General features: G+C 43.4%; 1 protein-coding gene across 1 annotated transcript; it reads right to left on the reverse strand.

Moving 5' to 3' along the window:
* Positions 1-58: 58 nt before the first annotated feature.
* Positions 59-8,478, reverse strand: LOC136435412 (pneumococcal serine-rich repeat protein-like). Its single transcript, XM_066428885.1, has 6 exons — positions 8,313-8,478; positions 6,668-6,773; positions 6,068-6,198; positions 5,698-5,776; positions 5,013-5,137; positions 59-4,728 (listed from the first exon to the last, which is right to left on the reverse strand). The coding sequence occupies exons 1-6, from the start codon at positions 8,413-8,415 to the stop codon at positions 731-733; spliced, it is 4,542 nt and encodes a 1,513-aa protein (XP_066284982.1). The 5' UTR covers positions 8,416-8,478; the 3' UTR covers positions 59-730.
* Positions 8,479-14,764: the final 6,286 nt, after the last annotated feature.

A 14,764-nucleotide genomic window follows, 5' to 3' on the forward strand; every position in this document is an offset into this window, starting at 1 on the left:
AGAAAGAAGAATGAAGAAGTGCTTTTCCTTGAAGATATATTCTAGTCCAGGCAGAAAGTAGTTTGTATTACTTTATTTCCAACATTTCCATTGAGATCATCACCCTATACATAAATCAGTACCTAGTCATTACTTTTATATGAGGACATTAGTACATATTCAAAAATACTAATCAATACATTAATACACTGCACATTGCAATCATCTCCACCTTCTCGTATATATGTATATATAAGAAAATAACATCATTAGTAAGACATGTGATATTGAGGTTACTAATTATAAATGAGTAATACCATTAAGGCTGGGAACTAGCTAAGCGGCAAAGACCAGAACATTGTCTTGCCGTTAAGTCCATTTTGTCACAAGTAGGATTCTTTCAGTAAAGTTAGTTCATGTAAGCTTTGTTTCCTAGCCTGGTATCTAGACTTCTACAGCCTGATGTAGGAGGGGAGTGATCGTTGAGAAGTTTAGCCTCCTTCGCAGGCTTCCTAGAACGGCGGCGTATATATTTGGGGGAGGGGGGTGACGCAAGTTCTTACACGGGCCAAGGTTCTCTAATGCCGGCAAGGGAGTTTCGCTGCCGAGGAAGTTATGTTGCCGAGAGACGATCGCCTTGAAAAGAGAAGTTGAACTCAGCTGTTAAGCCTGGATACCAGGCTATCTAGTTACTTGACCATTTGATCAGTTGTCCTTGATATGTTGATACTAGTAATTGATTCAAAGGCACCTAGGTGAGACTTTTGAATGTAATCTTCTCTTTCGCGAGGACAAAATTGATGGCGTTGTCCAGCGTGGATGGTTTCTTGGGCACAGTTGGTTTTATAGATGTTATATAATCCTTCAGCAGCACCTTGTAAGAGCTTTCTATCTTGTCTGAAAGTTTCTTGATTGTCGTGAGGGATCCGGTGAAAAACTCCCATGCGTTCTTCCTTTCCAAGCCGTTCCGTGTTTTGTGTAAAGCATCAATTGTCGCTTCAAGGGCAAGCTCTCCCTCTTTTTCAGTTGCGGCCATCATAACTGTCTCCCCTATCTTAATGGAACTGGATACACTATTAATGGCATACGAGGTCCGCAGTGAGTCGTTTTTGGCGGCCTTTTCTACCTTTTTAAGATTCTCACCCAGATTCTTGATTGCCGTCTTTAACTGTTTGCCCTTGAGGTTCTTGACTCCAACCATAGAGGCCTCAAGTGCATTGGTGTCTTGGGTCAAGGTCTTTTTAGCAGCCGCCTCCATTTTAGGATCTATTTTCTTCTGGGTCGTTAGCATTCGTTGTTGAGAGTTCTGCATGATGTACAAAGCTCGAAGGAGTTCGGACTTGTCGCTGTCGTTGGAGTACTTGACGGCAGTGTCCAGCTGGCCGGCTGCTGTCTGTAGAGACGTGATGGACGTCATGACAGATCCAACCACTTTCTCACCCAAATCAGTGATAGGTGACTTCCTATCCACTGCAAGAGCGTGGGCTAGGCATTGCGTAACGTTCCCCGTTTCTAGTATACATTCTGCTTCGGTCATGCTTATGTTTCGGTCAATCGCAAAACGGTCGGCTAGGTCAGCGAGAGAACAGGATCCATTCTTGATGTTTTCAAGACCACAGGTAGTGGACGCAGACGACGCATTGGCCGCCGCTTGTGAGGCGTTTTGGCCCAGACTGCTTTGGACTCCTGTGGATGACGCATTTGTCGCCGCTGATTGGCTGGCTTGTGAGGCATTTTTTCCCAAGGTGGCTTGAACTGCTGCGGCTGCTGCTGCAGACGACGCATTGGTAGCTGCTGATTGGCTGGCTTGTGAGGCATTCTGTCCCAAAGTGGCTTGAGCTGCTACTGCTGCTGCTGCTGCTGCTGCTGCAGACGACACATTGGTAGCTGCTGCTGCTGCTGCAGACGACACATTGGTAGCTGCTGATTGGCTGGCTTGTGAGGCATTCTTTCCCAAAGTGGCTTGAGCTGCTGCTGCTGCGGCTGCAGACGACGCATTGGTAGCTGCTGCTGCGGCTGCAGACGACGCGTTGGTAGCTGCTGATTGGCTGGCTTGTGAGGCATTCTTTCCCGAAGTGGCTTGAGCTGCTACTGCTGCTGCTGCTGCAGACGACACATTGGTAGCTGCTGCTGCTGCTGCAGACGACACATTGGTAGCTGCTGATTGGCTGGCTTGTGAGGCATTCTTTCCCAAAGTGGCTTGAGCTGCTGCTGCTGCGGCTGCAGACGACGCATTGGTAGCTGCTGCTGCGGCTGCAGACGACGCATTGGTAGCTGTTGATTGGCTGGCTTGTGAGGCATTCTTTCCCGAGGAGGCTTGAGCTGCTACTGCTGCTGCTGCTGCTGCAGACGACACATTGGTAGCTGCTGCTGCTGCTGCAGACGACACATTGGTAGCTGCTGATTGGCTGGCTTGTGAGGCATTCTTTCCCGAAGTGGCTTGAGCTGCTGCTGCTGCGGCTGCAGACGACGCATTGGTAGCTGCTGCTGCGGCTGCAGACGACGCATTGGTAGCTGTTGATTGGCTGGCTTGTGAGGCATTCTTTCCCGAGGTGGCTTGAGCTGCTACTGCTGCTGCTGCGGCTGCAGACGACGCATTGGTAGCTGCTGCTGCGGCTGCAGACGACGCATTGGTAGCTGCTGATTGACTGGCTTGTGAGGCATTCTGTCCCGACGTGGCTTGAGCGGCTGCTGCTGCGGCTGCAGACGACGTATTGGTAGCTGCTGATTGACTGGCTTGTGAGGCATTCTTTCCCGAAGTGGCTTGAGCTGCTGCTGCTGCGGCTGCAGACGACGCATTGGTAGCTGCTGCTGCTGCTGCAGAGGACGCGTTGGTAGCTGCTGATTGGCTGGCTTGTGAGGCATTCTGTCCCGAAGCGGTTTGAGCTGCTGCTGCTGCGGCAGACGACGCGTTGGTAGCTGCTGATTGGCTGGCTTGTGAGGCATTCTGTCCCGAAGCGGCTTGAGCTGCTGCTGCTGCTGCAGCTGCAGACGACGCATTTGTAGCTGCTAATTGGCTGCCCTGTGAGGCATTCTGTCCCGAAGTGGTTTGAGCTGCTGCTGCTGCGGCAGACGACGCGTTGGTAGCTGCTGATTGGCTGGCTTGTGAGGCATTCTGTCCCGAAGCGGCTTGAGCTGCTGCTGCTGCTGCTGATGCAGCTGCAGACGAAGTATTTGTAGCTGCTGATTGGCTGGCTTGTGAGGCATTCTGTCCCGAAGTAGTTTGAGCTGCTGCTGCAGACGACGCGTTGGTAGCTGCTGATTGGATGGCGTGTGAGGCATTCTGTCCTGAAGTAGTTTGAGCTGCTGTTGCTGCTGCTGCAGACGATGCGTTGGTAGCTGCTGATTGGCTGGCTTGTGAGGCATTCTGTCCCGAAGTGGTTTGAGCTGCTGCTGCTGCAGACGACGCGTTGGTAGCAGCTGATTGGCTGGCTTGTGAGGCATTCTGTCCCGAAGTGGTTTGAGCTGCTGCTGCTGCAGCTGCAGACGACGCGTTGGTAGCTGCTGATTGGCTGACTTGTGAGGCATTCTGTCCCGAAGTGGTTTGAGCTGCTGCTGCTGCGGCTGCAGACGACGCGTTGGTAGCAGCTGATTGGCTGGCTTGTGAGGCATTCTGTCCCGAAGTGGCTTGAGCTGCTGCTGCTGCGGCTGCAGACGACGCATTAGTAGCTGCTGATTGGCTGGCTTGTGAGGCATTCTGTCCCGAAGTGGTTTGAGCTGCTGCTGCTGCTGCAGACGACGCATTGGTAGCTGCTGATTGGCTGGCTTGTGAGACATTCTGTCCCGAAGCGGCTTGAGCTGCTGCTGCTGCTGCTGATGCAGCTGCAGACGAAGTATTTGTAGCTGCTGATTGGCTGGCTTGTGAGGCATTCTGTCCCGAAGTAGTTTGAGCTGCTGCTGCAGACGACGCGTTGGTAGCTGCTGATTGGATGGCGTGTGAGGCATTCTGTCCCGAAGTAGTTTGAGCTGCTGTTGCTGCGGCTGCAGACGATGCGTTGGTAGCTGCTGATTGGCTGGCTTGTGAGGCATTCTGTCCCGAAGTAGTTTGAGCTGCTGTTGCTGCTGCTGCAGACGACGCGTTGGTAGCAGCTGATTGGCTGGCTTGTGAGGCATTCTGTCCCGAAGTGGTTTGAGCTGCTGCTGCTGCAGCTGCAGACGACGCGTTGGTAGCTGCTGATTGGCTGGCTTGTGAGGCATTCTGTCCCGAAGTGGTTTGAGCTGCTGCTGCTGCGGCTGCAGACGACTCGTTGGTAGCAGCTGATTGGCTGGCTTGTGAGGCATTCTTTCCCGAAGTGGCTTGAGCTGCTGCTGCAGCTGCAGACGACGCATTAGTAGCTGCTGATTGGCTGGCTTGTGAGGCATTCTGTCCCGAAGCGGTCTGGGCTTCTGAAGACGACATATTTGCAGTTGCTGATTGACTAGTAGTATTTTGGGCTTGAGCGGGGGACTCATTTACTTCTTTTGTCTCCGAAGTGTTGAGCTGTATAGGAGCTGCTGTGACGGTTATGGTTTGATCTTCAGTCGGTGGCTTTTTAGGCACGACTTTAACTCCTCCGGGAGTTAGCTGTATTGTGATTCTTTTGCCGTGATTTGCATCGATGCCATTTTCCTGCGATTCGCTAGCTTTCTTTTTCTTTTCCTCCATTTTATGTGTGACCTCGTTCATCATCATGCCAAGGTTGTTTTCCATCTTGTGAAGGATGTCCAACTGCGTACGATGGCGACTGTCCTCTCTCGACTCTCTCACTTCTGTGAAAATGAACATGTAAAATATAAATTACATTTCTGGGCAGTTATTGAACTTTGTCACTCGTTCAAACTCAAGCATATATCAAGTTTGTCGTCAGTTAACACGTGTTGCGAATTTCTCTTAGCTACATCAGAATGTTCATAATTATACGTGAAAGACACAAAAAACAAAGCCCTAATTGAAACACATACATTTAGAGCTGGACCATCTATTCATCGTTTCCATAGCTACGAATTCATTTCAAACATATTCATTCACTTTACCCAAGAAATGTTTTCCATACCTGCTAATTTGTGTTCTGTTCCGCTGCTCGAGTGTTCCATATTTCCAGCGATGTTAGCAGGCCAGAGATTTTGTCTTATTTGCTTTTCATGGGCTCTGGCAACATCTTGTCTGTATCTGTCGAGCCTAGAAGTGAGGAAAATAGAATATTGGTTTGTGTGTAAAACGTATGCCTTCTGTCAATGCACAATTACACATTCTTAATCATACCTTTAGATGTTTGAAGCTAAAATTAAAAAAAAATTACTGACATATTGAACATCAAGTAGTGGTGTCAAGGGAATTTATAGCAATAGTGCTGAATAAAACTCACTTTAAGTATTGTTCTGGCATCCCTTCAGTTTGTAGTGTACGTACGTGCGCTAGCCTGACAAATCGCGCTCCTAGCGGCCGGCTGGTCCTGTAACCGCCGGGGGTCATTAACCTCCGGCCGAGAGCTTGTGTAAACACAGGCTAGTATGTGCGCTATTCACTACACACACACACCAGAGCCTTTGGGATTTAAGATTTACTGTACTTGGAGAGGAATCTGGGGGGGGAAGAACCTGTGTTCTTAGCCCTGATAGTGAGTAGAGCATCTGTTGTAAATTAAGACCCAATAAATGACAGGGGCGCACATGTCTCGTCATCAGTCTCAGGCAAGACACGACTCTGACTGGACTTCTTCTATCCTATGTAACACTTACTGCTCAAGGTTGGTTTCCATCTTATGAAGGATGTCCAACTGCGTCCGACGGCGATTGTACTCGTTCAAATCTCTCATTTCTGTGGAGAAAAAAATGTAACAATAGTCACGTTCTATGCAATTATACAATTGCAAGATTTTTACCTGTTTAAACTTAAGCAGATAATATATTTTGACGTTTGCCGTCTGTTGACATGTATAGTAAATTTTTCTGAGTGACATCAGAATGTTCTTAAAATACAAAATGCCAAACAAAGGCAGATACAATTAGAACACATTAAACATTTCTTTGTCATCTATTCACGCATAGTATCCATAACTACATACTTATTTCAAGCATCCATTTTTACCCAATGAATGTTTTTCCATACCTGCTAATTTGTGTTCTGTACCGCCGCTATAGCTTGAGTGTTCCGCATTTCCAGCGAGGTTGTCAGGCAATAGATTTTTTCTGCTTTGTTTTTCATGGCCTCTGGCGACTAATTGTCTGTGTCTGTCGAGCCTAGAAGTGACGTAAATAAACTGTTTGTTACCCATGTCTTTTTGTGAAAGCACAATAACGCATCCTCGGATATATCTTTATATATTTGAAGCTGAAATTCACTCAAAATAATTACTTTAACCGTAGAAGTACAAGTATGGACACATTGATTATCAAGGAATAATGTTTAATTGACAACAAATAAACTGCATTTACACATTGTTCTGGTATCCCTTCAATTTACAGTGAACGTACATAGGTGCACTAGATAGTACACACAGTCACGGTTGCCTTTTAGATGTACAAGTAATTTTAATACACCAGAAAAGGATACATAATCCTCCTTCTGTTTGTCATGCCGACAACATATGGACAAGTTATGATCAAGTAGCAATACTCACTGGCCTAGAATGTACAAAAATGTACAATTGAAAACTATATCTTGCAAGTTCCGTGACAGAGTTTCATATTGTGAATGAAGAAACTTTACCGTTGTTGGAGGGCCTCTATGTAAGGATGTACCACACGGCTCTTGTGAGGAGACAAGCTTCCAAGCATATCCTGTCTTCTGTGGTCTTTAGAAAGATTCTCATAGGCTGTGGAAAGAGAAGGGTGGTCATATACACCGTGTCAGTGTCTCAAACTTACGTGCCACGCGTGCCGTCATTTTAACGGGATAAAAAACATCCTGACCTCTCACAAGGTTTCCTAACTAAACTCAAAAATTCCAGGCTAATAGTCTTTTGAAAAAGTATTGTTTCTGGTGTAAGGCTGAAGATAGAAGACCACAATGCATACATATTTACTCTCTCTCTCTTTCTCTTACACACACACGCATGTACACACACACACACACACACACGCGCGCACACACGCGCACATACACAAACATTCAAACGCACAGAGAGCTGCACGTATTCACACGCACACGCACTCACACATGCATGCTACGGTATCTATGTGCAATGAAATTCAGTAGTTAGATGGGCAAAGTTTGGTCTACTTCTGGGTTTTACTACACTTTTGTGTGGTTCTGGGTTCGTGCACATGTACTGTGAGCCAGTCGGCCCAGTCCTGTGTATTGTCAACGTGGTCAAATTTGCATCCATCCTGATGCCATATGAGAATAAAGTGTGCAGCGTTTGAATATTTGAAGAGTGATCGAAAGCACAAGTTATAAACTGATACATTGGTGAGTCAGGATTCCCGGCTTTCTTCTTTTTTGTTTGTTAGATGGGGCACATATTTATTTAACAGGTTGTTGGACGACATGCCCTGACTCCAAGCCTCGAGCCATGGGTTCGCCACATCTAACAGACAACTAAGCTCACGTATCTAGAGTTTCGTGTATTTTCTCGTTCGTTGACACCCTCAACAATTAAAGCTGTTTGAAACATTAGAGACCACGTTCAATCTTTTGTTAAACAAGTGATAACCGTTTAAAAAAAAAAAACTTTCTTTCACTTATAATCGTCCGGTCTAGCACACATGATTCTATTCAAATATCATAAATGCTTTGCATGTAATTTTCAGAAAACATTTCTGGCCTTTTCGTTGTTGCTTACAAGCAGAAACACCCCCAAAGTTACCTTTGTATACAGTCAAATATTTCCGTCTTAAAAACAACGTTGTCGTTGCTAGGAAAAATTAATGTCTCCTCCCTACGTGCTTTTGTCATTGGCATCATCGTACCCATTTCTTTATATTATGTATATTCTATATATTATCTATTATATATTCATGTAGTATTGATATTCATTCCATGCCATGGTTTGTTTAGATAGTAGTTTTCATTCCTAGCTATGTTATGAAAGGAATACGACTATCATTACCAGCAGACTGCATGCACATCGAGAAGAAAACTCCATTGACCAACAACAACACAACAAGTAGGTCATAGTGTTGTCGATTCTACGTTACGCCTTGCTTGCACAACAGGCGTTTAAGCCATATGCTAAATCATGCAAACATATAACGTGCACTTGTGACATTACAAATATAATATGAACCTGTATGTGGATAACTTTAGGATGTTTTACAGGCACAAACAGATAATTGAAACAGAAATATGGGGTGTGACCTACAATCAGTCTTACACAACACATGCTCGAAAAAGTGAGGAGAATGAAGCTTACCCGATAAAGACGTCGTCGACGGGACCGCATTTAGTAGGGAAAATAATAACAACAGACTTGTCCAGCCTAAACAGGCCCCAAAACAACCCATTTTCCTTCTCATGGATCAAAACTGAGAGGGACTTTGGGCCGTGTTGGCAGGAAACTGTACCAGAAGGCACTGCAGCGAAGTGGAAAGACTCGTTGGACAAGGACAGACAACTGACCAATTGTGATTGTGGACAAAGAAAATGTTCCTTTATCTGGGCAACACGGCAAAAGTTGGGACATCCGCCCATCCGCAGGACAATTAAACCCAATCGGATCCGTGTTACTATTATTGTCTGAAACATCATGATATATGTATTCCTACGCTTATGATTAATCAGCTTCCTTCAGTTAATTTTTGTCCAAGCAATTACGTAAAAATAACCAGGACCCATTGAGTGCTGCCCCGCTGTGTGTTGCATTCAATTTCTATCCAAAGAAAAAGGGAAGAAAAGGGCTAATACAGCTGTGCAGAAAAAGCTTCTTTCTTGTCGTTACAGTGATTTGAGTCAACATGAAGTAAACATGTCTGTGTAATGCTACGATCACATTTCCAAACCGGGGCCCGGCCGGGCTGTTTTCGTGAATGAAATTTAAACAATTCATATAAGAATATAAAACAAAATGGTGCTCATGATTAATTTGTGCACCTTTCTTGCGTTTCGTGGTCTTTTTCATCATGATTTCCGTTCCCGCAAAGTGCCCGGCCGGGCCCCGGGTTGGGAATTGTGACCTTAGCATCACTAGTATATTAGTATGTTTTGTAGGTATGTCATTATCTCCATGACAAATGGCGATATAGTTTTGTGTGTGTCTGTCTGTCTGTGTGTGTGTGTGCGTGTGTTTGTGTTTCCGCACTACTGTAGTCAGCATAACTCAAGAACCCATTGATGGATTACGGTGATATTTGGTATGTGGGCGGTGTTGTGAAGCCAAAATTCAAGGTCAATTTTGGGCCCCCTGGTATGTGACCTTGGTACTGCAGCAGAACTTCCGTTTTTTTGTATCTTTTGACCTGGACGTGCTATAGTCTTCTTGTTATAGTGTTAATTTATGGAAAAGGACATTTATCCCAGTTGATTTCGTCATCTTCTGAAAGTAGACAGCATGACGAAGTTTCCCTATGGAATAACAATATCATAGAAGTTATAATTAGTTTGCTAAACCGTCTTTTGAAGCAAGACAACATGTCTAATCTCCAAGCAGATGTGGGTATGTTGGGGGAAAGATCGTAATGTTTTCCGAATGACAGCCCCTTACCCCATAGGCCCGCAAAGTAGCTCGAATTTAATAGGCTTGTTTGACTTCGTTTTCAATAATCCGACAATTTAAAGATACAAATAACACATGATAAATTTTGGTCAATGTCATACCCAATAATTTGCTTCTATATCCATTACTTCATTATTATTTCGTTATATGTTAATGTATCATGTTTGCTACAAGTTTTGTATTCTTATCTGTCCACTTTTGTGTCCTGTGTATATGTGTTTAGTGGTGGCGTTTGTAAGCTTGAGTGCGCCGCCACTACGTCTATCTGTATTACTATTGCCAGCTAACTTGAATGAATCTGGGTCATAAATGACACCTTTCCTTTTTTTATTGCCTTTTCAAAGCAATTAGACACATATTGAAAAACAGAAAAAAAGTGTACATATATTCCAAAATTTTCCAAAGACTGTCTAAGTGATATATCATATCAAACCAGCATTGACATTGCTGCCTAGTGCGCAAGTTACCATAATTGCTTTGTTTCATTTAACGCTCCATCATTGACCACCATTGTCAAAATCAGCAGCGGTTGAACATGCCAGTAATCATTGACATTTAAATTTTAGATACAACTATTGCTGTAATATTATTATTTGATCTTTAATGTTCATGTACTACATTGCTGTGAATTTCGTAAAATTTGCACATTTGTACAGTCAATGTGACTCTAATGCAGACTTCCCCAAAGATAGAAACGCCTCGTAATCTTTTTAAAAAATCGCCACTCACCATATATACTTTTCAATACGTCCTTGCCGTGGCATCTCATCGGATACCAAACAAGGCAAGCCACAATAACATTTTTATGACTCACATCCAATACAAACTATGCAGATACATTTTTGTCTTTATCCATTGCAAACTACAATTTCATACACAAAGACAATTTTAAAGTGAGGTTGTATACTTTCTAAGTGATACAATCTTACTCAAGAACGTCTTGATACAACAATTCCTTCCTTCCGATGATCTGATGTCAAACGTGATAATATCATTTTTGTTGAATGTTGACATAATGTCATTAGCATCTATTTTACTCTGATTGCTACGAAAAAACTACTATAAACGGCTAGAGTTTCTAAAAATGCAATCAGAGTTGTCAAAGTGAACAGGAGATTACTTTCATCTTATATTCCTTATGATTTTCCTACCGTGAAAAACGTTGGTTTTCATCCAAGTCTTAGAATCTACCATCACAAAGTGGTCAGGCGCCAACCGAACATTTCAGTCATCTTAACTGACATGAAGGCACGCAGGTCTACTTAAAGTCCTTCCAAACCAGTAAGAGATACAAACAGTAAAAAAACCCAAGTCAAGTGCCGTTAAAATCAAAAGTATTTCATCATGTCCCCTCCAGATTACAGAAAAAAAAATTGTCCTATAAGAATAAGACTATAACTCATGAAAGTGCTGTTCAAGGCCGTGGCTTGTCAGGTATTGATTATAATCATTATCATTTTTATCATCATTATCATCATCATTATTATCATTTTTATTATCATTATCATTACTATCAGTATCATTATCACTATCATTATTATCATCATTATCATTAGTATCATCATCATCATCATCATCATTATAATTGTCATTATTATATAGCCGGGCTGGACCATTCAGAAGCCTTACGGTGACATAACGCTTCGCTCACTCGGTGGTATATCCGGTGGCTAAAGGTTACTGGCCAGGCGTTATGTAACATGTCGGTTGGGTCATTAACCCTCAATTGTCAGAGCCATGTGATGCAAGTCTATCTTACAATATAGGCGTCCGTCTTTTCAATCGTCCCCTTTCCCTGTCATTATTGTCATTATTTTGTACTCTTGCAAATGAAGGTATGGTCACAATAGCACTGGTCATCGTCCCACTGTCCCTTTTGCAACTTATGCCGGAATAACCAGCTGCCACCCTTTCCATCCTGTTGAATGAAAACACACAGAATGTTGTCACGTTCTTTATACTATTCTCAGTGGCAAGTGTGCAGTTCTTGGCACATTGGCACACCAAATCAGTGTGTCCTTAAAATGTGGCACAAAGTTAAAATCACATATCTTCTTGAGACTGAAATATCTCAATTTGTTGTTAAGATTTTTATGAGCGAATGAGTGAGTCGACTTCAAGAAGATACAATTTGTGTACGAAGCTGAAATTACACCTGTATGATAATGGATGTTTCTTCAGTTTACATGTCAATCATTATTCCAGAGCTCCCAACAGTTCATTTTCTACAGCTGCTGTGATTGAATAAGGTGAGATGTTAGAGCCAGATAGATTCACAGCCGAATACATGACGAGTTGATTGTAATTTTCTGTAGACTACTTTCCCATTAAACAAGAGTTTTTTTAAGTGTTTAAAGACCAAGAGGTGTGCTGAGTTTCGTCTCTCTAAGTTTTAAAAAAAGTGGTCTACAGAAACCTTTAATCAACACAACCCATATTCAGGATGATCCTGTTACAAAACCACTTGCATTAGTTCTTGACGCTCCCTCGTACTCTTGGAAACCTTAGATATGCAATATTAGCAAATTCGTGCACACACCTTTGAGTACATACCCGCACAGTCCTGTCCCACGTATTTTGTAAACAGATGGCATCTATCGTTAGGCTCACCCGGCGCCCAGTTCGTATAGGAAACCTGCGACTCATCCGTAAACTTGTTGAATCCATCTTTGCGATGCAGTCCAAACCAGACGAGAGGAATATCCCGGCCCGACATGCACGCCCCAGGAGGAACTGTAATTAAAAGAAAGCATACTGGTGTTTATCAGCCAGTCAAACATGTAGTGCTGTCACACTCTGTGATAGGGTTAAGTAGTGGTGAATTCTGTTTGATCTTTTAAAGGTTTCTTAGGAACAAGTGAATGATAAACAAGACTGATATTTCAACCTTAACAATATACGTAATGATGAATACCCTGCACTATTCGCCATAAAGTACCAGGTATGTCGTTGTCATCAAATATTTCTCCATGACATGCAGTCGTTTCTATAATCAAAATCTAGCTCAAAATCTATCTTAATCACGCGATGTAATGTTACCTCATGAAGTTAAGTTTTGATTTACCACTTGTTTACTGGTCAATGATATTAAGGTCAATATCAAATGGGTATTCTGACTGGTTCATCTTATTGGGCTACATAATTGTATTGGGGAAAAACATTCTATCGATGTGGGTGGTATGCACTTCCTATGTGTTTTGACGACTTGCTGACGTCGGTTGCCCGAAAAGTCAAGTGGCCTATGCGAGTGGTCACTTCAATTTCGTGGAAGACTGCTGTAGGGCCGTTGGAAATTTGATGTGCTAACTTTGATGTTGATAAGGAGCTTTATATATTACCCACCACCGGTGATAATACCATTGATGAAGTTGGCCTCGTCACCGCTTGTGATAGACGCCAGATTTGCACCGTGTTGTTTACACCGTGAGTTCGCTGTTTCCCAGTCGGCCGCGTCTTTCATCAACTTGTAGCAGTGGTTCTTATATCCACTCCATCCAGCACGACATGCTTTGGCTGTAACATAAACGATAGCATCATGAAATGAAGAACTCTGTCCGATCTAAATTGATTAAACAGTAATAGAATCAGAGCTCACCTTGCTGACAGTTCTGTCCGGTCCATCCAGGGTCACAGGTACATTCGTATCCGCCATCTTGGTTCACACAACGTCCATGTTCGCATGGTTTCCTGGTACATTCATTCATGTCTGTGTCAATGTGTCAAAACGGCAAAAAAGGTGTTGTGCTAAACGGAACTATTTGAAAAGCAGCTACAGCACATATATGCCCGGCATTTACCAGACAAAATGGCCGTCAGTCGGACAAGAGCCATAATAATGATCAAGAAAAAAGTTCCAGCCACACGTCATTTAAAACTGAGACTGCTATTCAAAAAGAATTCACCTTGCTGACAGTTCGGTCCAGTCCATCCACGTTCACACGTACATGTGTATCCACCATCTTTGTTCACACAGCGTCCATGTTGGCATGGTTTCCTCATACATTCATTCAGGTCTGTGTCAAAACGGATAATATGTTAAGCACCAGGAACAGTACTACTTGTGACAGTAACGTTAGAAGTGTAATCAGTGTCAATGTAAGATCAACGGCAATAACAGGACCAGTTTGAAGTCAATATGATGTTTATCATTGTTAATGTACGTCCAGCACTAGGGACAGGACCAGTGTGAAGTCAGTAGAAGGATAATCAGTGTGAAAGTACGTTCAGCACCAGGGGCAGGGCCAGTGTAAAGTCAGTAGAAGGATAAACAGTGTGAAAGTGCATTCTATACCACTACATTTAAAGTTTGACTGGTACTACAAAAAATTATTCACCTTGATGACAGTTCTGTCCGGTCCATCCAGGGTCACAGGTACATTCGTATCCGCCATCTTGGTTCACACAACGTCCATGTTGGCATGGTTTCCTAGTACATTCATTCAGGTCTGTGTCAAAACGAAAAACGGGATCTGCTAAACACAAGTGACAAGACTAGCCACAGTAGTAGTCTGGAGTAAGTAGGAGGATAATAAACACATGCATTTAATTGATACTGCATTTAATTGACTGGTACTCAAAAATGATTAACCTTGCTGACAGTTCTTGCCGGTCCATCCAAGGTCGCAGGTACATTCGTATCCGCCATCTTTGTTCACACAACGTCCGTGTTGGCATGGTTTCCTGCTACATTCATTCAGGTCTGTGTCAAAACGGTAAAAAAAGGTGTTGTGCTAAACGGAACTATTTGAAAAGCAGCTACAGCACATAGATGCCCGACAGTTACCAGACAAAATAACCGTCAATCGGACAAGAGCCATGATAATGATGAAGACAAAAGTTCCAGCCACAAGTCATTTAAAATTATGACTGCTATTCAAAAAGAATTCACCTTGCTGACAGCTCTGTCCAGTCCATCCACGTTCGCACGCACATCTGTATCCACCATCTTTGTTCACACAACGTCCATGTTGGCATGGTTTCCTGGTACATTCATTCAGGTCTGTGTCAAAACGGATAATATGTTGTGTTAAGCACCAGGGACAGTACTACTTGTGACAGTAACGTTAGAAGTGTGAAGTTGGTAGGATGGTAATCAGTGTCAATGTAAGATCAACAATAACAGGACCAGTTTGAAGTCAATAGGATATTTATCA

This window comes from Branchiostoma lanceolatum, chromosome 5 (genome assembly GCF_035083965.1).
Source record: "Branchiostoma lanceolatum isolate klBraLanc5 chromosome 5, klBraLanc5.hap2, whole genome shotgun sequence".
Lineage (NCBI taxonomy): Eukaryota > Metazoa > Chordata > Leptocardii > Amphioxiformes > Branchiostomatidae > Branchiostoma > Branchiostoma lanceolatum.